The 26,030-nt window shown below is 34.0% G+C and overlaps 1 protein-coding gene across 2 annotated transcripts; it reads right to left on the bottom strand.

The window, feature by feature from the left end:
- Positions 1-545: 545 nt before the first annotated feature.
- On the bottom strand, positions 546-25,499 carry Rgs21 (regulator of G protein signaling 21). Of its 2 annotated transcripts, none has more exons than XM_085831036.1 (4): positions 25,489-25,499; positions 21,308-21,369; positions 16,920-17,086; positions 546-749 (listed from the first exon to the last, which is right to left on the bottom strand). In XM_085831036.1, exons 1-4 carry the CDS (start codon positions 25,497-25,499, stop codon positions 546-548), a joined length of 444 nt encoding a protein of 147 aa, XP_085687162.1. The 2 variants fall into 2 exon arrangements, with proteins under 2 accessions (XP_085687162.1, XP_021030995.1); XM_021175336.2 differs by having other exon boundaries at positions 21,308-21,384.
- Between the last annotated feature and the right edge of the window lie 531 nt (positions 25,500-26,030).

Genomic DNA, 26,030 nt, shown 5'->3' on the forward strand with positions numbered 1-26,030 from the left:
ACACATCCATCACTTTTCCTTTTTAACTTTAAAGACATAGTAGTTCAGATACTTATCACATTATTAGTTATAGTTCACAAGGAATAGTTGAATCCAGCTAATGAAAAATTTTGTTCAGGTTAAGAATTTTCTTTTTTCAGAAGTGAGGTTTTTAAATAATCCAAATGGTATTTTAAATGTTGTATATAATAATAGGCAGTCCTCAACTTGGCATGAAGATTTGTATATTTTCTTGAAATTATAATATATAAAAATATTCACTTGTGGTTGAAAAGTTTTATTTATCTTCATCAACTCACTCTGTATTCTCCCAGAAGATTGTTAAGTACCAGATACAATGGCTAAATTTGCAATATGTGACTTATATAGTCATATATATGTGTGTGTGAATATATATATATTCATATGTGTATATATATATATATATATATATATATATATATATATATTCTTATAAAGTAAAACTTCTCCAAATCCTGAAATGTATTGTATTTTTTTTTATGTTTTATATGGTAGCTTTTCGTATACTATTTTATTTACCTTCTTTACAGGAAAGGCAGCCATCTTTTATGATTTCCAACCTGTTGGCTATTTACCAATTTCTTATAAATTTCTGACTTTAGAAAACGAGGGAATGAATCCTTGGCCATCAGACTATAGATTAATTTCTGAGCCTCATCAAAGCATTTTGGAGTTGGTTCAGCAATATTCCTTGAGATGAGGTCTCTGGTACTGAAGTCAATGTTAATCTGTAGAGAAAAGATAGCATGTCATTACATAAGATTCAAACTTTATCAGGATACTAGATATACTTAACTACTGAAAAATTTTCAAATAAAGTTATTGGATAGAAAATAGCAACAAGGTCATGCATTTATATTTTTGACACAATGAGCACATTCTTGGTTTTAAAATTTATTATAGCTTGAGAGGATTGGTATTGATAGGCAACTATTAAAGCTGACCTTTAATATTTTTAGAAGCCAGAAATTTTATTATTTTATTTTATTTTTTCCATTTATTTATTTATTTTTATTTTTTTATTTTTTTACAGTCCAGTTGTTATCCCTTCCGGTTCGCCCTTCCACAGCTCTGCACACATTCCTTCTCCCCCTCCCTGTCTCCAAGAGGATGTAGCCATCCTGTACTCATCCCAATATTTTAAAGAGGCAAAATGAAAATGCAAAGAAGACTCATGATAATTTGAGATGCCTCTTCCCCATTCCAGTTTAGTTTTCTAGAACTTTGACTTAAATTCCAAGCATGTATTTACATAGGAATAGCCATAATATCCTAGATTGTGTTTCACCATTCTCCATATACTCAGTAAACTGAGTGGTTTCCCAAAGCCTTGCTCTTCTATTCTGTTTCTTTCTACTTGACAAAATGAAACAAGTTATATGTTTTCTTCATTGCCAACATACCTTCTGCAAGTGAAAATGTACATATGGTGAACTACACATACACACACAGAGACAACAAATAACTACAACTATACCACCACCACCATACCAAGAAGGGCCTAATCGAGATCTATTATGTTATAATACCCCATTCACCTGAAGAACTACTGAAGTATAAATCAAATTTTGCAGTACTTGATCATTTCCACCCATATTTCAGAATATTTCAACAGCAAAACTTTATTCAAGGCAACTGAGTTAAACTAAAAATATTCATGACATCTAAAATATATCTGAATCTTAATATCATAAGCTTCCCAAAGGCTGGTGCTATATGTCATTTATCATCATTTCTGGTACTTAGCTGAATACTTAACACAAAATAAGAAATCAATAGAAATTTATGAATTAGAATGAGAACATCTCAGGAGAAAATGTGAGAGTTGATAGAGTGCTACAATTTGGGTAATTGGTAAAAGAAAACTAATAAATATCACTTATACAGCATTGAAGTGAAGCTAAATGATAGGTAGATTGAGATGAAATTAAGTCCAATTCAGCTCCTAACTTGCTATGTGTCTAAAAGATCAAATTTGTGGTTTAATTTCTAAGGCAGAAAAGTGAACAACACGGTCTCTTACCTTAAAGTGTTTTGTTTGCTAATGAATAAATATTATAAAATATTATAGTGAATATTATTTTAAGGAAAACAATAATAAAATATAACTAAATTGAAGAAGTCATTAAAAGTGCATGATTAGGTCTCATATAGTTTCCTTTGATAAGGATTTCAGATTCTCACTGGTCCCAGATCCATCTATAATTTTATTCTTTGATCAGTTCCTTTGGTCCTTCCTCAAAGATCCAGATAAAATGTTGAAACTTTTGTAAACATTCCCCAAACCTAGTGTCAATTGTCCCTTCTTCATATAAGATATCACATGGCCATTTTCAAACCTGATGCCTCAGTGACCTTCGACTTTGATACTACTGAGCTTCTGTTTTCTGATTTTAGTCTATTTATAGTCTGAATCAGAGGATGTCACTAAAGTGAACTGTAGAAGAATTTTAATCCAGCAATTGTTGGTCTAGCAAGGGATCACCCCCAAAAATATGATCCAGCCAGAATGCAGACATGACCTGGGCTGCTGTATGAACTGACAGAAATAACATGCTCTTAGTATACCCCTTTAATCTTTATCAATGAAAGCAAGGTTAGTTTGTAGAAGAAAGCAGCTAGGCTTGAAAGTGACCTTTAAATGAGGGCAAAGTGATGAATTAGAGAAAGATTTGATAGAATAAGTCACAGATAGGATACACCCAGCTCACATGAGAATAATAGAAGAAGAGAGGCTAATTAAGAGTAACAAGAAAGAAAAATGATGTGGTGTGTGGTGGGTGTTATGTGTTTATGGCAATTTTCCTTGGAGAGTTCTATGAATCCAGGTTACACAGGGAACAAGGTAAACACAGGTGAATGAAGAATAGTCACAGTATGAGAAGGAGTCAGATGATTAGAACATATTGCAAAAGTTAGTATGAGGCCAGGCAGAAGAATGTAGCCAGAAGCCAAAAGAATCCAACTAGAATCAGTCAGCTTGGAGAGGAGGGTGAGTCAAAATAGTTGAGTTGAACAAACCAGCTGGAGTTCAGAAAATGTTAGAAAGGGTGAATTTATTCAGCAGTAAATATGGGAGGCTGAAATATTTTAGGTCTAGGTTAACAGATGGAGACCGGAAGCTGAAGCCTTCAAGGACTGGGCCTGCAGAGGCTTAGATTGTATAGAGGCTAGAAGCTTCCAGGCTTTGACCTAGGGATAGTTATAAATGCGTTGGGATCAGCCCAAGCCATGCATACCTAAAGCTTGGGTCTTATCTCATCCCTTCATTAGAAAATAATAAATAAAATAAAAGTGACACAATTACAGGTAGATACACTAATTAATTGATTTCAATAGATGATTGGAGGTGTCTATTATGTGCCATATGCTGTCTCTATTTTGGGGAAAGACATCTGATGAAATTAAATAAATAATAATTAAAACTGAACAATAAAAAGTCAGATATCTAAGAATTTGGAGAAAGATTTCTGACAGACAATACAGTAAAGATTTTAGGTAGTAAAGAGCTACTTTCTTGGATATATAGGGTGTAATATGCAAGAGAAGAAGTGCAAGATGTGAAGGGGGGTCCCAGCCAGGTCTAGTATGTCTTATGCTCGGCGAAAAGGAATTTAGCCTTCTTTGTAGTAGAATGGAAGAACATTGACTACTATCAGGAACTTGTCTTCTTTTGTGAACACCTAGGCTAACCAATTAAAAAATAAATATAAAAATATGTGAATATAAGCTTCCATTTGTTTTAGTTAGATATGTAGAAATTCTTCAACAGCATCATGAATGATTTATATTCTCCTAATGATGTGTGAAACAACTTATCCTATTATGACATTCTCCAGAAGAGGTTTGACTGACAATAGCATTCTTTGATGCCTATTCTATAGTCATCTATACTGTTATCACATCATTATCATCACCTCCACTGTCATCATCCTCATGATCATAGTCACACTTGATTTAGGCATTCATGACCCTTGCTATGTAGTCCTGAGTTACTTGTTTCTTTTGTTCTGTGTCTCCTCTTCAGCCACTAGCACTATTATTGAGATGTATCTCCTCTGCCTCTATGTACACTTTGTATCCCCACAAAACTATACCATTCCCAGCATATTCTTTACATTTTGATGCTTCTGACATTTTTTATTTATCCTGCTTAACCAAATCACTTTTTTTTTTCTCATCTAAGACTTTCACAAGACTTTTTGTGTCTAAGGTTAAATTCAAGTCACATTTTCTTTGTGGAATTATGAATAGATTAAAAAATGATGACTTCACAAAAGGTTTTCTGTCACAGAAAATCTTTCAGATAGTTACACTTTTTGCATTCCTCACAAGGCTAAAGACCCAATGACTACATATTGTAAAAATTCAAGTGAAGAAATGGTGGGATATTTATTCAAAATCATTCTAAAATTTTAAAAGAATTCCATTTAAATGCATTAATGCTAACTAATATTTCTATCAAAAACATTTGTGACTTGCTTGTTTCATTTCCAAGGAACTGCCATCCTCAGCTCTTGATATCTCAGTGATGAACAGGGGATAATCAGTAGTTTTATGAAGTCATGTCTTGGCAATTCTGCTTAATGCCTGTGACAAAAACATCACACCCACATGTTTATATAAATGTCATTACTTTCTTTAACTTGTTCAAGCTTGACATAGAAGAATTATCCCGGATAACTCTTTCTTTTCTGATCATTATCTAGTATGTAGTGTGTGTGTGTGTGTGTGTGTGTGTGTGTGTGTGTGTGTGTGTGTGAGAGAGAGAGAGAGAGAGAGAGAGAGAGAGAGAGAGAGAGAGAGTGTAAATTGTGCCTTTGATCCTAGAGCTTTACAGTAATTATTTTTAGTTTTGGTCTTGTGCCTACAGTTTAGGTTTTATTACATAAACTATTCCCTTCCTCTATGTTATTTCTCATAAAATCTTTTCCTTTCAACCTTGTGGATGGCATTACCAATTTCTTAACTGTTTATTATATGAATATTTTTCTGGAATTCCATTAATTTTCTGTGATATGTATGTGAAACATCCCACCATTACATCTGTTTCTGTCAGTCTCTGTTTTCAATATTTTGATTGTCCCTGCTTGTAATAGTAACTTTTATTCGTCTGATGTAATTGTCATCTCAAATGCTTACTGCCTCTGTTAACTTAGGCCTAGTCCTGGAAGCTTCGATACAGTCTTACCTAGCCCTAGAATATTTTCAGACGCTGATACTTATTACTGAATAAGTACACCCTTTCTTGTTCCTTGTGAGCTCTGGATGGCTGACTCAATACACTGTTCTGTCTCATGCTGCTCTTCAAGCTGACTGATTCAATCTGCCCTCTCTCTGGGCCTCTGACTGAATTGTGCTTTGTCTCTTAGCAATCTGTTCTGATCTTCTGGCTCATTCTCATTCTCTTTTGCATTCTGTCTTCACATGTGTCTTGCTTATTCTTTGTCTCTGTAAAACTCTCCCTATAAAAGTGCCTCCTCTTTCCCTCTGCACTGACCCTCAAGTAGCTTCCCTTTCCTCTTTCTTCTCATGAGAGTTGGGCATATTCTAGTCTGTCAAATCTCTCTCTGATTCATCAGTTTGTCTGCTACTCAATTAAACATCACTCTCAAACATGGATGCATCCTTCTACAAACTAACTTTACCTTCATTATTTGTGATACATATGTGTGCTAACTGCTAAGCCATGCCACAATTAGAAACTGGTTTTTGTTTTTGTTTTTTTTTCCAGTACATCTCATAATCCTGGAGTTCACAATGTGATCAAGTATCCTGCAAACACCTGGTTATATCCCAAATCACACTACTGCATTTTCTGTTCCAAAATGAGTCTCACATAAATCTCTTTCAAATTGTTTTCCTACCTAAACTTCTCCTGCCTGTGTATCCCTATAGCATTTTTTTCTCCATATGCTCGATTTTACAATGAGTATTCCTCCCCAAACCTTCCTGTGTCACAGAAAGGGTGTTTCTGTTATTTTCTTGTTATTGTGTATAATGTTGGTATAGAAGTTTTAATAAATTGGGTTTATACTTAAACAGATTTGGGTACAAAAGCTTTAGTTAATGTTAAGTGTTTAGTTTTGATTACTGAGGAAGGAGATTTGTTATGAGAAAAGTATTCAACAATTCAGGGGATGGAATTAACCTGTCTTTTATTTACTATCTTTCCAAGGTTTTCCTAATCATTCATTCTCTACATATCTCAAAAGTATCAGCAGAATGTATATTTATTTCCAGTAGTTTATTCTCTCTTTTCTTTCTAGTTTTATTTTCCTTATCACACGTGTCTTTTCCAACGATAAAAATTTTTGAATAATGGATTCAATTCTAAAGTAATTTGCAAGATTAAATAAAGATGACTTTAAATATGAAAAAAATTCAAGTGGAATATTAGTAGTAGTGTGCTAATTGTTTATGTTGATCTTTTATGCTGTTAAATATACCTGTAAGGTAATTACAGCTATTTACCTAATTGTTAAGGAAAATGTATCATATATTTAAAAATATAAACTATTTCCTGAGTTCAGTTTATTTAGGGTATTTAATAAACAGTTGTACACAACAGTGTTAGAATCTGAGGATACCAAGAAAATCAAGATGTGACTAGGAGGACAGATTTTGAGAAAGCAATCGAAAAGAAAAAACAAATATGATTTCTAGAAACAGGTCTCTCCCAAGGAAGTGCAATTTGAAACTGGGCTTTGAATTATTATCATGTGTATGAAATCCGGGGCATGTCTGTAGGAGGACTCATTGAAAGAAGCCTGTTGGGCTTCAAAGGAATAAAGGCAATAGCTAAGCAAGTTAAGTAGGTCATAGGCCCTGTAGCACTATAACACTTTCTTATGTATCATCAGAGAAAGGAGGAGAATTTTAAGTAAGGTAATAAAGTGAACACATGTTTAAGTAATCACTGATTCTGGGTGAGCTTACTAGCCAGGTCTGGATGAGGACGGCAATCTAGAAACCTTATCAGACAGGTGGGCAATAGATGGTAGTTAGGGAGTGATGCTGCAGGACAGAGCATGCATTTTCCAAACACATTTAGTAGGTAGAGAAAGGAAGACTTATTATCTAATCCTTGTGACCTGAGGACATGTCTTAAGAATGGCTGGCCTTGAGGAATATTCTAAAGAATGATAGAAAATGCTGATTAGATATGGACTCTTAAAAAAGGGAAGATGAAGAGATGGCTTACAACATCTAGTCAAAACAATGGCAAACCAGAAATACCATTAAAAGAGATTTAAAGGTTATTAGCAGATGAAAGCTTTGAATGGGAAATAACACTTATCTTTCAGTTTTCACACACACACACACACACACAAAAAAAAAAAAAACAATTAGATATTACATATTGACAATATAAAATTGTTTATATGAGAATAACTATATAACAATTTATATTACTATTAATGGACATTTGCTTTTGTTTGTATAGTCTTTGATTTCAGAAATAGTATTTTATTTGCATATATTTTAAAAGGTTATCTTATATAACAGACTAGTGTCAGTCTAAGAAAGCAGAACATAAGACTGTTATTCTTTGAAATGAGAGTTGTGGTGTTATCACAACCATTTTGAGGCTTTTAAAATCCTGCTAGTTTTTGAAAAGGCCTTTGCAAGATTGACATGGAGAACGAACAATTTGTTGCATTGAGAAAATGGCACTATAGATGTTGTAGTTATTTAAAACATTTCTATTTTAAGATCCAGAATATTTTAATACTCATGATTTTGGTTAGCTAAAAATTATGAAAGTCAAATTTCTTTTTTTGTACACCCACAGTTTTAAATTCTTTCACCTTTCAACAAATTATTTTCACAGGTAGAATATATCTTAAAGATCACCTGCTGGGTCTCTCTCTTAATCCTAAACTCTAATATATATATATAATTTGAATGGAAAATTTTCAGTTTTGCTCCCAAATTTAAGTATAGGTGGTCTTTCCTCATTTAGAATTCATAAAGTAGCAGGAGATTCTCATTGAGCAAAGGATGTAAGCATGCATAAGTAAAATGCTTTGCCAAAACTGAGCATTTAACATCTGAGATGTCATTCACAACAATGTATAAAAATTACTATTTAAATCAAAGCCATCTGTAATCATGTTTTTGGTTACTTAATTCCATTTAATCACCACTAATACCTCTTGTATTACTTCATTTTTGGCATCACAAAGGCAAATGAAAATCCTGAAATATATTTTCAAGGGTTGTGATTAAAGACAACATAGCTTTTGCAGCATCTACAAGGAATATATGACTACTCATGACTGTATCTACTTGTTATCAGTGGTTTTGATGACAGAAATAGATGATACAAGTTGGGAAGCATTGTTAACACATTAAATCAGGCAAGAGAAAGAAAGGGAAGAGAATTAAAAAGCACCTTCATTAATTAGACAAGTAGTCAAAGCAAAGATGGAATTGAATAAGAACCAGATGCCTCTTCATCTGTGGGAAAAGGAGCTGACACATATAAAATCATGATGCACACAGATTTCTAAATATACATGTTTAGGATGTGATCTTATTGTTAGTGACACTGGGAAAATGTCAGACGGCTTTCTCTTACCAGCATAAACCTGCTTGCCTTGATTTAAAAAACACGAGACAGCTTAAAGAATACATGAGGTTTGTGTTTTTAATCTGAAAAAATGTAAGTTGTTTTTCTGAACAAATATACAATTGGAAGAAACATTCATGTCACCCTTTGCCTCCTAAGACTGCATTTTAATTTGGACTTCATAGTCTAAGATGTTATACAAATTAGAGAAAATATGAGGAGAATTAAATATTTCATAGAAATGAAAATGGATTTTATGTGACTGTTTATGTGTCTTATGCCTTTACGATAAATAGCAAGGTTCCCAGGCTATGTCATAAACACTTAAAAATGAGTAGTAGATTTAGAAGAAAGAAATTGAAAGCTAGACTCATGAGCTGAAGACCTCTTTCCTCACCAATCCTAGTAGCTGGGAGGCTTATTTTTTAAAAATGATTTCTTTGTTTGTTTGTTATTTACGTGCATCCCTAAAGTTCGGATCATTTTCTCCTGCACAGTGGATGCTCGTAACATTTCTCTGAGGCAGTGAATTCATGTCCTGATGAAATAAGACAGTCCACGTAAAATCACTTGACAACTACTTTAGTTCTTGTTCTCTCTCTCTCTCTCTCTCTCTCTCTCTCTCTCTCTCTCTCTCTCTCTCTCTTATCTGTTTGTCTTCATCTGTCATCTCTGATACTCATTTTTAAAAGAGATCCCTTTAACTGAAGATAGATGAAATGGTAGTGCAGAATTCAAGGTGATATGGAAGGGGTTTTATACACCCTGCCAAACAGCTCCTAGCTGCTATCACTACTAAGGTAAATTGCTCTGGGTTTGACTCTTTTATTCTCATTCTTCTGTCCTTTCTTCTTCCCTTCCTGTTTCACTTATTTACATATCTTCTCAAATCCTGGTCAAGGTTTACTAATTTGTCTTTCTGATACACATTTTTCTAATCTCCAAATTCAGATTTCCCATTATATTATATCCTTGTATCTTATTTTATTTTATTTTTATTTTAGAATGATTGTGAAATCTACTGTAATTCTTTAAATTCCAAGGCTTCCAAAAAAGTTGGGAAGCTGATTTACTGAAGAAGTGATACCATCTCTTTTCTTAGATGTACCAACATAGTGTGTAGCATACAATAGGCACACAACTGTCAGAGAATAAATAAAATGGAAGGCAACTAAGAAATGAACAAAAAGAATATATTGGGAGATGACTAGATTTGGGAATAATTTGTTAGCTATCAATAACTGGTAAATAAAAAAGCAATTCTCAAGGTGACTTCAACACATTGGAGAATCAACAATAAGATGATATCTGTTAATGAATGTAGGATGGAAAATACAAAGTATTATTCCAGAAAAACAAATATCTGCACACTCATTTTCAAAGGCTCTGCTCTATCAGCATGTCACATACCTATTTCTTTACTCAGTTCAATTTCAAACTAAGTTATTTGAAATAAAGTATAATTTAACACCCTATGCTGGAGTCATCTTGTCTGTCCAGATACAATGCAATTTCATCTGTTTTATACTTAATATTGTATTTTAAGCCATTTTTTTCTAATTAAAAAATGGAGAAAACTAATTATTAAACACCTCATTAGTTTTATATATCCTTATTCTCACAGGTAAATGCTGTTTGTACATTTTATTAAAGGAACTCTTTTTTGTAATTGATGAGATGAACATGTGGAAAAACTGTAGAAAATAAATAACTGTGGTGTGTTTATTCATTACTGGTGCACTATAATACACTGCCTCTATCTAAGGCTCAGGAAATACTGGGAGAGCAGACAGTTGTAAGGGACAGAATACAAGGCATCTCTTGCATCAATATAAGGAGAAGTTGCATCCAATAACAATGGTTGACATGTCAACATGGATGGGGGAAATTTCACAAAGAACTGCCCTTAGATGCAGAAGTTGTTGAGAATGAATCAGTTTTCTTTGGGCATAAGAAGTTGCAAGTTCATTCAAGTTCAAGTGTTCAGCTTTAAATACATGTAAATATGAGCATCACTAAAGGTATACAGTAGGATGTGTATAAATGTATATATGTAAAAATAATGATTAAAGACCAACTTAGGGTTTTAAGAGGGAGTATGTGGTCATGGGAGGAGTTGAAAAGAAGAAAGGTGGTGGATATTATGTAATCATAATAGCCATATATGAAATTGCTTTGAACATTTTTTTAAAGTAAGGTAAAATATAAGAATAAGATAAGAAAATGTTGCTTGGTTGGTAATATTTGTTTTTATTAGTTTAATTAGTCCAATATCTAGCAATTGAATTCAGGGCCTTGTGCACGCTCATTATGCACTGTGACAGAAGATTGTACCTCTGGAATTATATAATTTATAAACACTATATTTTGGTTTGACTGCACAGCTTTCTAATCTTACAGAATGGAGAGGATCTTCCTGCTACTAGTACTAGTGGGTATAACTGTAGACTTGATACTACTGCCATTTTTTTACAAGATTTATTTGTTTTACTTTAGGTATGTGAGTGTTTTGTCTACATATGTGTATGTGAACCACATCAAGCTTGGTGTCTGTGGAGGTCAGAAGAGAGGTTGGATTCCCTGGAACTAGGGTAACAGAAGATAGTTTCAAGCTAACATATGGTGCTGGGATACAAACTCAGGTCTGCTGCAAGTACTACTTACTGCAGAGTTAACTATCAATCTCCTAATAATTTCCTTATTAATGACATATAAGACCATTGGTGAAAAATTAAGATAGTATTATAATTTATTTTATAGGATAAACAGTTTTTCAGAGCCATTTACTATTTTGGCATCACACTAACTAAATGTGTAATAATGTTCTAAACTGAAATATGACTAAGTACAACCAATATTGAGAATTACATTTTCTTTTTAAAATTTTTTCTTTTATTATTATTAATCATTCCATTCATTTACATCTCAAATGATATCTCACTTCCTGGTTACTACCTCTACCAATCTCCCATCCCATGATATCCTCCTTCTAGGTTACCCTTCCACCATCCCCCATCACATGTCTGTTCTCCCATTTCCTTTTTGCATATATGAGAGTGTTACCCCACCCATTCATACTCTACCACCCCACCTATCCAGCATCCCCCTACTCTGGGGCATCAAGCCTCCCCAGGACCAAGCACCTCCCCTCCTATTGCTGTTGGGCAAGGCCATCCTCTGCTACATATGTTTCTGGAGCCATAGATCCCTCCAGGTATACTCCTTAGTTGGTGGTCTAGTCTCTAGGAGAACTGGGTGGTCAGGCCAACCTATGTTGTTCTTTCTTTGGTACTCTCAAATGCTTTTCACATAAATTAGTGAACCATGAAAAAAAAGTTGTCTAAAATGTTCAAAATGTCTCATCATCTACTCAACAAAATAACCAGGTCATACAATTTGCTTCATGAAACTTTTTTTGCTTAGCCCATTGTGTGGGATTTCCTCAACGAATTTCTCCTTTGAATGGCAGATGGTTTTTTTTTATCACATTTTTTACAGTGTATATTTACACTTCCCTCTATTAAAGCCTTAAAAATCAGTCTTTATCTTTACAGAAATCTACAAGTGAGATTTTTAATACTTTAAACATTATTAGCTCACATAAGGAAATGCTTATATAAAAGTACAATTAAATATTTAAAAATATCAAAGATGGGATCATTTCTCCTCATAATATTTCATTGATCACTGTTTTATCTGCTTTATGTACATAGGTTATTTTCCTGTTTTAAATGAGGAAAGTGAATCTCAGAGGTGAAAGGCTCCACAGCAAAAATGAGGCACTATATTTGAACTTGAGATATATCCAAGCATTAGGAAGAGTGTTATGTCAGAGGATCTTGTGGTTAAAGGGGGAACCAGAGGGAAGATGACAAGATGAAAGAGAGTGTGTAAAATGCATCTGTCATAGAACCCGAAAGGCCAGGTTTTGTATGTAGTCTCTGCCTGTTAGGTTAGTATTCTGACAGTTTTTGTACAAGTGTCAGTAATGAAGTTTAGTACAGTCTAGATGCAGTCAATTAAAATTAAGTCAGTAGCGTTTTTAAAGTTAAAAAATAGACATGAGTGTTTGGAAGAAAAGGAGACTTAATAGACACCTAGAAAACATGTCTCTACCTCTTTTCTTCATGTATAGGATTTTCTTCCAAGAAATTGATTATAATTTAATTTTTTATCAGAGTCAGTTATATTCATATGAGATGAATATAGAATAACCTCTTATGAACTTCTCTGAAATTAACTTTCTATTTACAAAAATCATTGTATCTTCTAACCCAATTATAAGAAAAACATGTAGTCTCATCAAATTTACCTACCAGATATACCTAGAATCTTTCCCATTACTTCTTTGTTGCAGGATTTCCCCTGTCCAATCACTTTAGGGCAGTGGCAGACTTGTGATTGGACAGGAGAAGGGAGGCAGAGCAAGGAGTTGAGACAGAGAGCGGTCTCAGGAGGAGAGAGGGAACCAGAATGGAGGCTGAAGTGGTGTTATTAAAAGGTTAGAATAATTGGATTAAAGCTTTATCATTATCATTTGGCTCTGAAATTATTGCATTGGAATCTTGTAAATTGTGTTATTATTGATACACAAATCTGATTGGGTAATTAAACATTAAGAGTCTTGATTCTACCAGGTAATGAGGTGTTGATATGGTTAACCAGGGTGCATGGGGCGTTGTGTGAAAGTGAGAGGAACTGGGGTGTCAGGGTGTCCCAGAGATAGCCATGTGGCCTCACAGGGCTGGCGAGTTAGTGTGCTGAGAGGCTAGCTCTAGAGAGATGTAGGTGGAAGCAGGAGCCCAGGAGCATGACCTGGCCCCGTTGAGAGTTGTTGGGTTCACAACACTTCTTTGTCTCCAACAATGGAAATAATGATCTCAAACCTATTCTCCATCCTTCGGCTGACATTAGCAGTTTTAAAATGCTTGCAAGTTCTGAAAGTACCACAATGCTTTATATCACAGTGGTAAACTCTAGTAGGTCTTCAATATGAAATATTCTAGCTTCATTTTCTTTTCAGAAAGCATGGATTATGTTTCAAGGCCTGTCTCTATAATCAGTGAGCTACTATGGAAATCTATTCTATAACTTTTTATGTGGTTGTAATCTCTCTTTGCAGCTGTGGCAAGAGTTAACTTTAAGTGTGTTTTAGTATTATATGATCCCCTGTCTACTTGTGCAGTGTATATATTATCTTTAATAAGTAATTGAAAGTCAATAATGATTTGACAAATTAGTTGGTAAATAAAACAAAACATTCAAGTGCCCTGAGTCATTTGCATTAGAAAGAGTTAATGGTAAATAATAGGACCGAGAGTGATTACACACACACACACACACACACACACACACACACACACACACACACACACACACATACACACACACATACACACACACACACACTGAGATCAATGAATTTTGTCATGTTTAAATGCTTACTTCAGAGTCATTTTGAAGCAATGTAACCATTACTTGAAAAGGTTTCACAAATTTATTTGTATTTTATATAGTTAATTAGATGTGTAAAATATTAAAACCTGTAAGGTTTTATTTATGGAAACAACAATTGCATTGTGTAGCTAAATTATTACTGAGGATGTTTATTTCAGAAGGAAAAGTTAGGGAATAAGCAAGTGTTTGTCAAAATTGTTAATTATAACCTTGACTTTAGCTGCATTATTTTACATTTTCAATTTTTATTTTATTCGTGTGTATTGATGTTTTGCCTGTATATGTGACGATGTACCACATATTTGCCTGGAATCCTTGGATGTCGAGGAGGACATCAGATTGTGTTCTGTTTTGTGGATGCTGGGAATTAAACCCTGATCCTCTGTAAGACCATTGAGTGCTCTTTACCACTGAGCAATCTCTTTAGCCTCTTAGCTGTAGTTTTAAAATTATATTTTTATCATCTTTTTCATGATGTTTACTGTTATATCAAAGTAGCCACTGTTAATTATATTTGTAAGAAAGAAAAAACACTGGCTTTGAAATAAGGATCACAGTGAAATACATTTTTCAGGGTTGCTTTCAATTTTTTAGGAAATGGCACATTAATCAACTTGACAAACCATAATACTACATTTTCAATTTTCCAGAATTATTTATTGATTTTTAGGTGGTGACTTGGAAATGAATGTTGAAGCATCTCCACATGAGTTGAAGTTCTTTTCTACCCCCTGTAAATTCCAAGCCACACTTGAATAGTTCTTGGGTCTGTTAGTGTTAAAGCAAACTAGTAACAACTGCAGTAATTAATGTTCATCTAAAAGTTGAACTTGCTATAACTTTGTGTCCTAGATTCTTAATCAATGTATTTACATTCTATTTAACTTACTCAATACCTATAAGAACTGACATTTTACTCTCAGCACAAATCCTCTTGTTGGATCAGAAAATATACTATTAGTGACACATACGTTTTCCTTACATTTGTAGGAAGGGCCATTGGTACTATGAGCTAATTTTATACATTACTGGGTTAATAGAGCTTTCTATTTTCCCACTACTTATTCATTAAAAGTTTTGACTTTGTGTTACATATTTCAATGTATCTTCATCAACTTTAATATGTAAACTCTTTAAATACCATTTACAATTAATACTATACTATTTGGTATCCAATCCTTGTACTGAAAATTAAACCAAACACTAATGAAACTTTCTATATCAGAAATATCATTAAAGGGCTCAGTTAAAAACATTCTTACCCAAGTATGATGGTCTGAGTTTGAGTTTCCAGCCCACAAATAGTGTTGGGCATGATTGTAACCCTCATGCTGACGGGTTGGAAATAGATGCATTCTGGGAGCTAGTTTGACAGACAGTTTAGCCAAAACAGTAAACTCAAGTTGCAATGAGAGACCTTGTCTCAAAAATTAAGGTGGACAATCAATTCATGTGCTCTTCCTGGGGAAGAACATCTCTCCTTTCTGCATTTTGATTACTTCTAATTCTTCATGTAGTGGTAAGGTCTGTGTCCATTTTGGCATGGATGAAAAATGGAAGACACAAATTTGAAGGAGAACAGGGAGGGGTATATGGGAGGTTTTAGAATGAGTAAAGGGAAAGGTTTGTAAATGTGATTATTTTATAATATCAAAAATAAATAAAATTTAGAAGTTAAGGTAGATGGTTGGATAGTAACATATTTGGAAGTTTGTGCCTGGAATATACAATACAGCTGAGTGAATCTATACATATATATTCATACATGCAAAACACATATGTGTATACAATAAAAATTAAAAATGAACAATATTTCAAAAGATATTGTCAGAATCATTCTAGAATTCCCTGTATAGGGATTTTAAGCCAGCAACATGGCTGCTCTGGCTGGAATAAAGAGATGTCCTTATTATACTCCTTTAATCCCAAACAATGTAGTTGTAAACTTAGGTTATAGAAGGAAGCAGCCATGTTTGAAAGTAATGAGTAATTGAGGGGTAGACAAAATGATGAATCAGGGATTGACAAAAATGAGTCAGAGGTAGGATACACACAGCACTCTTGAGGACAGACAAGAAAGTCTACTACTTAAGAACAGTGAAGCAAGAGCGAGTTGAATCTGCTCAGTCAGGTGACTTCAATTAGTACAGTTTGGAGCAGTTCAATTCAGTCGTTTCATAGTTCAGTGCGTGCAGTATCATGGAGTTGAAGTTATTTGTGAGTTCAAGCAGTTCAGTGCAGGTCAGCAGAGCCAGTTGAAGCCAGAGAATAAGAAGGAGCCAGGAGATTAGATCAAGTTGCCAGAGTTAGTATAAGGCCAAGCAGAGCAATTCAGAGCCAGACCAAATGTGTCAGCTCACAGAGAACTTTGAACCAGAACATGAATTGAACCAGCTAGCCAGAGTTCAAACAAGTTAGAAATGGTGAATTTATTCAACAGTAATCCTCTGAGATGATAATGACATCAAATGAGTAAGCTACTCTTACATTCCCCCCTGGAGATGTGTTGTATTTTGCTGATTTTTAAGTTGCATACAAGGGACTTCCTTCCTAAAGATATCTGGCTCATTTTTAAACAACAGTTTCATGCTCCCTTTTGGAACATATTACATTCTATAATGCACACTTCTAAGAAATTAAAAATGAAAACTGGTGATATTCCAGTGGTAAGCTTGTTTTCTTTCACATGTATTATTTTCTCTTAAAATGCAGGCATTAAATATATTTATATATTGAAGTCTACTGATAAGTTTTAATCTATAAAGAAGAAATGATTATGTTACTCTTTAGATGGAGTTAACTTCATTTCTAACTGTGAAGAGCCTTTGAGTGATGCAACTTCATTATTCTGAGATATTTCACTAACCTCTTTTGGTGCATCAGCTACGATGAATTCGGAGTAAATCGTCTTAGCTTTGGTAGCAATCTTTTCTCTACATTCTGTTTTCTTGAAGTCTTCACAGGCAAGCCAGAACTCAACATTTTCTTCACTATATTCTGATTTTAGAAATGTTCGGAAAGCATCCAATCCAGCTACAACATATTTAAGAAAACATTGCATCATCTATAAAATAGTAACATTCCCCAAATAAGTCTATTGCATCAAATGGGAATTTATTGATATAACATCTCCTGGCAAACATTGATCATCAAGACAATGTACTATTTATATCATTTTCATATTAGAAAACTTAGTTTTTTTGTGAGTAATCATAAGTCCAAATATTTTCATTTATACTTTAAAATTAACTTAATTAACGAAATATATATTTTATATTTCTAGATCTGACTTATTTTTCAGAGAATGTCTTGGATGACTAGTGCCTTGGGCTATTGAACTGCTTAGCTCAAGTTAATTATGTTATATTAATTAGGCTAAGAATATATTTCTTTGATGTAAGCTTTTGAGAAGAAATTTGAAACTGAGGGAATGAAATATGTTAGTTGGGGCTCAAAGGAGAAGACACAATGTTTGCATTGATTATATTGGACAAATATGATCTTTAAACTAAGTAGTAACTGGCAAGGTTTTGGGATTGAGTCTTTATTCTCCTCTTCTTTGGACAATTTTAATTCTGAAAGACAAGAAAGGGGGATATTTTTTTCCATTGTTGCTTTAAGCAGTGTACTCAATGTGAGATGCCACATGATCATGTTTTCTTATGAGCATACATTTCTCTGTTGACTTTGGAGTAGGGGCTACATGGGCCCACTTATTTGCAGGCTCAGTTCCTTTAGCTTGACCGGGATAGAGAAAGGACCCAAGGAGCTGAAGGGGTTTGCAGCTCCATAGGAGGAACAACAATATGAACCAACCAGTACCTCCAGAGCTCCCAGGGACTAAACCACCAACCAAAGAGTACACATGGAGGGACTCAAGGCTCCAGCCACGGAGGTAGCAGAGGATGGCCTTGTGGGACATCAATGAGAGGAGAGGCCCGTTGGCCTTGTGAAGGCTCGATGCACCAGTGTAGGGGACTGCCAGGATAGCGAAGCAGGAGTGGGTGGGTTAGTGAGCAGGGGAGAGGGTATCGGATAGAACAGGTTTTGGAGGGGAAATGAGGAAAGGGGATAAAATTTGAAATGTAAATAAAGAAAATATCTAATAATAAAAAGAAAAAGAGAAAATAATCTCAGTTCCATCTTTACATATGACGTCAAATGTTCAACCTATACCCCATTATCACACATGTGTTCAAATATGCAGCAAATTTCTGGCTTTGATAAATATTTATGTGTTTAAAACTGCTGCATAGTTTTCTATATTGCTGTAGTCCTCGTAAAAATGTGCCTGTGGAGTTCTTGTGTGAAATATCCACAGCTAACTTGAAAAGGTGATTCTTGCCCAGTGTTTTCAGCTGTGTATGATTGAGAGTATGACAATAGCTACATGCCAAGTTTGAAAGACTATGTTAAGATCTCTTATTTTGACTATGCTCTTCAGGTATCTTAAAGTCATGGTATTCAGCTTTTCCATTTGGATTTGTGCAGATATTCTTGTAAATTGAGGCTTAATGTTGGATTAGGAACATGTTCTTCACAGGACCAAGGGCCTCCTATAGATAACCGACTAAGCCATCCTCTGCTACATATGCAGCTAGAGCCATGAATCACACCATGTGTACACTTTGGTTGGTGGTTTAGTCCCTGGGAGCTCTGTGTGTGTGTGGGGGTACTTATTAGTTCATATAGTTGTGCCACCTATGGGGCTGCAAAACCCTTTAGCTCCTTGAGTACTTTCTCTAGCTCCTTCATTGGGGACCCTGTGCTCTGTCTAATGGATGGCTGTGAAGGTTCTATGCCCTAGTATAGGGGAATGCCAGGGCCAGGAAGCAGGAGTTGGTGGGTTGGTGAGCAGCGGGAGGGGGAGGGGATAGGTGGAGGGAGTTTTCAGAAGTGAAACCAGGAAAGGGAATAACATTGGAAATATAAATAAAGAAAATATCTAATAAAAAAAAGGAACATGTTCTTCGTGATTTTGTCACTGAGGAATTTGATTTCTGAAAATACTGGGGATTGTGCTCTGAGCACTTGTTTTCCCAGTGCAGGCTGAAGGAGTTACTCCCTGCCCCCTTGTCTAATCATCTGGAAGATGTAAAATTATGAAAATTCAGGGGGTTGAAAGACTGACTAGGAATAGAAGAAAATATGAAAAGAATGGGGGCTGTCTCATTTTTATAGGTTGTGCAGGTGGGAAACAAAAGTGAAATTTAGTAAGAAAAATATAAAATAAATCATAGCTTTCTAGGACAAAATCTTAAATGTCTAAAACACTGTATAACAGTGGCATGATATTTTTCTTACATGAAGTAGTATAAAAAGGAAATTTAATTATAAATATATATATCAGATACTAAGTAAAATTCTTGAAATAAATGTAAGAATGTAGTTGTCATTATTAATTATTATTAATCATATGAAAATTAAATTAACTGTATACTAAACTTATCTGTCAAAAATTTAGATTTTTAAATTTGTAGTAAAAGGAAAAACTTTCTCTGAAAAGAACCCAAACATTGCTGGATTTTTGAAGTCCAAATGTATAAGATAAAGTATTCATTGATAAAGAAATAATACTTCCATTCTTGCATGATAATATTGTGGGTGTCACTAGAATGAATCATGCTCTTCTCCTCAAGGATTTTTATGAATGTATCCTAGCGATATGGACATCAGGAATCAAGAAATGACCTCCTTTTCTGCTTCCCTTTAGTTTCTAGAAAGGCTGACATTGAACAATGCTCCCTTCCATACCTTAGTTTGCACCCAAGGAGCAAAATCTACAATTAACTTTCAGGTCATGAAACTCTGTCCCTCTATTCAATATTTCACTGACTTTCCTGTTTTAGGCTCTTTTTAATTTGAAAACATTTCAAATAAGTCTGGACTAACATATTACATGCAATAAAATCCATTCTTGAGGGCATTGTGCAGGAGAGGATGACTTTACTTGTTTCACCATCACAGAGGACATTAAGTTGGATAGAAATTGAAAACTACCAGGAAAGCCAAGTCAGAGTTATAGAGGCAAAGTTAGTAAAAATGTTTAAGTAGTTTTCTAATATACTAAGTATTTAAAGGATTAAAAATAAATTACACTATTATTATTTATCTTGATTTACAAAGCTGTATTAACTAGCTATTTAAAATAATTTATAACTCTGGTCTATTGTTATACAAGTCCAATTCTCTCCATCTTAGGGTCCTCCTCACTTCTGTTCTGCATGTCTATTGTACAGAAATCATTTTCTCTGCTGTGGAGGAACCATGTCCATGACAACCAGGAGAGGGAGGGACTCAAAGAGTCACTTACCAAACTGGATGTAATCCCTTGGTTACACACTGAAGAACATAAGACAGTTCCCATTCTAACTTAGAGGTGTTTCATATACAAAGCATTTTCAATGAATGTCTTTAGTTGGACTTGAGGTAGTAGGTAGATTGATTTAGGATTTAGCCAGTAAAAATAAACTTTTCAGAGTATCCTAATGCATTTAATTCAATATAACTTTAAGTATGAACAGACAGCAGTGCAGAATGTGCCCAATTTTATTATTTTACATTTTTATGATACTTTATTAATTTAAAACAGAAATGTTACTTCGTTAATACAATGGATACTTTAAATAAGTTCTGTCTACTGTCTGTAGTCCCATTCTTGTCAGGATAAATGTATCTTGAAGCAGATTGTTTATTAGATAAATAGGAATTGTGGAAAATTTGTGACTATTTTGTGTAAAAAATGCATGTCAATTTTAAAGTATTTTTATATATAATTGATCAAAATTGCCACATTGAACTACACTTTTTTATATAAACACATTTTCATTAATAAAATATAAAATGTTTTTGTATTTAGTCAAAATAAATGCCATTTATTTTAAATATAAAATAATTTTCTAGTTTAGCTCATGAGATTGAAAAACAAGTGTTTAATTTAAATTTCCTGTTGTTGATAATTTGTATAGTTCTTTCAGCTTTTTATCACTGGCAAGCAATGATCAAATTCATCTAATTATGGGCTAAAATAATGGAAAGCTTCTTATTTGTCTATCATGTTAATTTCCCTTGTAATCATGTTTGAACTACTGACCAATGTCATTTAGACTAAATTAAATCTATTTTGACTCTAACATCTTAAATTTTTATGCTTCAAATGCTGATCACTATCATATTTCATGAAATATTTGGCATTTTCAAGGTTTAGTGAATTGTGTTTATCATCTTTAAAATGCACTATTGCTTGAATCTTACCTTGGTTAGCTAAGAGCGAGTCCATATTTTCAGACCATGCCAGTGTTTCCGTAGTTGGAGACCTGTAGAAACAGCATCTACCCTTGACAATAGCATTGTGATCTTTTTCTTTGATAATTTATAGTAATACTTGAGCTGAAGGTATTTTTTACACTACATCATTAAAATGAGCCGTTGATGAAACAAGAAAATGTCAACAAAAATCACATAGTGTTTTTTCAATGTGGACAGTAACAGAAGTATAATGTGGGAATATAATTAGATATCAGGAGATTATTTGTCAATCTAGTCAACGGTGTTAATATTTGTACATAATAAGTTATACTATTGGCACCAGAGAAACATTGGTTATGTGAAGCAATTATAAACTTTTCTGAATGTATTACTAATTATGTGTCTGTGGATAGGGGCTTCTGATAGCAATCAAAAGGAATGAATGGCTTTTAAGTTTTCATAGCATACAAATTTGTTAGTTTAATAATCATGAATATTTAGAAATGTCTAATGTGATGATGTTTGACTTTGGTATTTTGTTGTAGTTACCCTATTCTGAATCAGATTTTACTTCTCCTTTGTTTGGTAGACTAGTTCTGGGCTGGTTTGTTTAAATGTAGGAATCTGTCAAAAGATTGTGATATATTTTTTTCAAATCAGTAAAAATTTTTGAACTGAAGTTTTCTGGAGAAGGTATACATTGGGGATATTACATAAAATAATAAATCAGCTTTAAGATATAAACTTTGTGAGATACAAATATACCATGTATTATTCCTTTTAACAGATAAAGATCCTGATGAAACAAGCCCTTATCCACAGGAAGCCACTCCAAGCAAAGGAGTTCAATTATGTAGTTACGATGTACAAACAGAAAGGAGCTGGCTAACTAAATCATATATTTAAACAATTGACAATAAAGTACAGATGATCTCACTTCCAGCTATTCTAATAAATGTTGCATTGCATATCATATTGTTGCATTGGATATTGATAATTCTAAGTATGGTTTGTTGAAGTGCTTATTATGCTTTTATTTCTTATTGTTTATAATTGCTTCAGTTTTTGTATGCTTTTTAATGGGTTGACTGTGTTTCCCCACTGTTTTAATATTAGTTGTACTTTCATATAATACGAGGATTGAGGAGAGGCTACTGGGAATTCATTTTTCTTTCTTCTTTTTTTTCTTTCTTTCTTTTCTTTCTTCTTTTACTGACATTTTCTAGCTCATGTTTCCTTCTAAGTGATGGGCTTTGGATCTCTATTTTTCCTTTAACTTACTAATATTTGAAAGCACAGGTTGTCTAGGAGACTTTTTGCAATGCTGGTCTCTAAATAAAATGGACATATAAAAAGATTTGCATTGTTTAGTTTTCATTGTTCATAAATTAAGTGTTAGGCATAATCCTGGATTTAAATTCACACTGAAGTGCTTTTTGTGCGTTTAAACTGTTACTTCACTATGATTATGTTATATTACATGACTCTCAAACTGTTTTGTTGTAATTCTAAAATTATCATAAAGGTCAATTAAATTGCACTTGTATAAAAATAGTCTTTGCAGGCAGAAATACAGTGGTTGGTGTAATATTTAAATTATATGAAACTCAATCTCTGCAGAGTATATGCTAATGCATAGGGCAGAGAGGAACTTGGCCATCAGTATATCCTTCAGAATGAGGAGTAGCTATCAGAAACAGAGAAATAGCAAATCCAATCTAGTATAAAGGTCTACATCTCCATTTATACGTAGGTTCTTTAATAAGAAATATAAGTAGTTATTTTCTAGAACCCAGAAGAATGTGACTAGGCCAAGCAGTTAATGCTCAAAATCTAGACAGTGGCTGGTGTAAGACCAAGGAAAAGGATGTTGGAAGGACAGAATGAAAAAGCTTGCTAAAAAGTGTAGGCAAATTGTTCAGGTGAACATCCTACAGTGCTATGGGCAAAGGAAGCAGAGACAGAGTGTGACAGCATTCCTGAAGGACCACAGAACAGCTGGACCTCACTGTCACCCCTGAGGGAAGGGACGGCAAAGATTGTACACTGCGCCTTTAGGTAGAGCCAAGAAGAGCTGGAGCATGGAGGCCTGTCAATAAGCAATGACCTTTCCTATTTTCAGCATTGTGTAAAAACAGGAAGAAGTCTGGAAGCGAGAATGGAGAGTTAAGAACAAAAGGAAGAATGTAGTTTTGAATTACAGAGCTGTACTTAAAGTGCTCTGTATTCTGTAGATATACACACAGAATATTAGACATCCTAAAATTAGAGTTGCTAGAGTGTCCTACTCTAAATTCAGGTCAGGAAATGTTGACTTGGCTCTAAAGGCATAAGCTGCTGTTCAGCTCTCAGAAGGGACACCCCCGTGGCTTTAGAAGATTCCTGGACGGCTCACTTTTCGACCTGCTTTTCATCTACAAGATTCAGTTATGAATATTTATTATACTGTTAGAGCTGGAAGAACTGGAGTGCTTCCTTTCCAGAAATTAGGTATACTGTAGCTGTTTTAGTAAATAATATTTCCTCCTATTAAATAATTTTAATTTGGGTTTTTTATGAGTTTGTTTCTTTGGAAGGACAAGTTTTGATATCAATAAATACAGCAAAAGCTAATATTTATCAGAACACTAAAGTGTACAACTGTGCCTTGGATGTTTATAGTATACTCTGGGTCACATTAAGCATGTCACGTATCTTCCATCAGTTAATAGTGACAATAGTAGTATATTAAATTCTCCTGTTACCAGTGACTATGTGGGCTATAGATGCTAGTGACTTGGACAGTATCATGCAGATAGTAATGAGTAGAGTTAATGTTTAAAAACAAGTCTGATTAAGACCCTTACTTTTTGCAAATTTCTTCTCCAAAAGCATAAGTTAGTACATATGCATTCTTTTGGGGACCCATACAGTAATTTTCCTGCAATATAGTCACACAAATCACCCAGCTACTTTATACAATACTTACATTGTAACAATTAATTACTCAACAGAAAGTTTATGAAATACATTCTTATAGCTTTTAAATTATGAAATAAATGTAGAAATTTTTTAGTTTAGATGTGCATGGAAATATAAGCATATGTTTTATAAAATGCAGCTATGCAAATATTAATAAAATCCATTAAATAAAAATTAGAGAATAAGAAATCATAGGTATTTTAAACTATAGAGGACTCATTGATTTTTCTTAACTTGTGTGTTAACTGAAATAAACAGTCAAATTCATTATTATTTTTCTACTTTTTATTTTATTTGTGTGTTACTTATAAACTTAATGGAGGTATATGTGCTTCTTTTCCTTTGTGTGTGTGTGTGTGTGTGTGTGTGTGTGTGTGTGTGCATGAGAGAGAGAGAGAGAGAGAGAGAGAGAGAGAGAGAGAGAGAGAGAGAGAGAGAGAGAGAGAGAGAGAGATAACTTTATAAAATTCTGGTGCTTTAATCAGAGTAACTTTCCATGTGTGTATGGTTTGCCAGAAAATTCACTGTGTATTTGGAGCCAAAATCGCACTTAGTATTTCATGGGGTTTTGGCTGATTTCCTGCCTGTTTTCTTCATTAAGCAAGTGCCACCAAGGCCGGCAGTACTCATATTATATGTCCAGAGAAGAGCCAGACCAGATGGGAACGGCGTGAAAGCTACCAGTTATCTTGCTAATTGAGCCAGCTAGAACCAGTTGTATTGCATTAAAAAATGTGGAATCCAACAACTTAGCTGTTCACACTCAATTAGCAGTGTGCTGGAGAATGGAAAACTCAAGCGAGGAGTTCATGTGCCCGAGGAAGTGACAGCTGCTTCCTTACCCAGCACTGTCTAGCCATGTAAAAGCTTCTTAATAAGTACTGTGATAATGAATAACTCTTATGAAGATCATATATGTTGTATCTCTAACTCACTGCTTTGAAAAACATGATGAAAAGAGAGGTCAACTTTCTGTTGACTTTATTTATTTATTTATTTCTAGTAAACAGATAATTTAGAAACAAAGCAAGCCATGCATTGTGGACATACTTTAGAAAGGAAAACGTGAATAGAGAAAGGCAAAAAATAAAATGATGTTACAGTGAAAGGCAACAATTAGCATTTTTTTATCGCAAACAAAGGCAGCAAGTCATATAGACTACTGAAGCCTCAAGGGTTTCATGTATACATCTTCTGAGATAAAAGAGCTTTAAACAGCAACTCACTTCACTGGCATTGTGCGTCCCACTGTCTGCCTGTCACAGATGATGCAGTTTCTCTTTCTGACTGATCTTCAAGCTGAAGGTACATGACAGCAGGAATATTACAATTAGTATGCAAATACCCATCCCTGGGTTACAAGTTGGCATTTTTTAAGTCATGCTAGTCTCAGCTTTTATCATTTTGTTAAGTTCACTCTCATCAAAACAGTTTAACTTCCAAGGAACACACAATTCTTTGAATAAATGTGACATTTCTCTGAGTTGGGCATAAAATAATAACTATTCCATTAGAATAATAATTCTACTAGTTTACATGCTAAATTTCCTATGCATTTATTGATATGAGAACTATTATATTCAAGATCTTCAACAGTATGATATTATTGCATGTGCTTAATAATCACGTTTATGCTTTTATTATGGCTAAAGTTTGTTCCTTTTTCTCTATTCTTTGATTTTGTGAGGCCAGCTCCACCTAAATTAAAATTTTTACTGACTAACAAACATATTCTAGGAAATGCATTATTCTGTTACCTCTAATTTGT

The sequence above is a fragment of the Mus caroli genome, unplaced genomic scaffold (assembly GCF_978045245.1).
Source record: "Mus caroli unplaced genomic scaffold, Mus_caroli_1 scaffold_1, whole genome shotgun sequence".
In the NCBI taxonomy this organism is placed as follows: domain Eukaryota; kingdom Metazoa; phylum Chordata; class Mammalia; order Rodentia; family Muridae; genus Mus; species Mus caroli.

Bases quoted from the DNA above. Each gene is read 5' to 3' on its own strand.
- Rgs21 (XM_021175336.2), bottom strand. The intron at 17,087-21,307 runs GTAAGATTCAAG...AATATGTTGTAG, and splicing joins CTCGCTCTTAGCTAACCAAG to CTGGATTGGATGCTTTCCGA. The intron at 750-16,919 runs GTTAGTGAAATA...TTTTCTCTACAG, and splicing joins TAGCTGATGCACCAAAAGAG to ATTAACATTGACTTCAGTAC.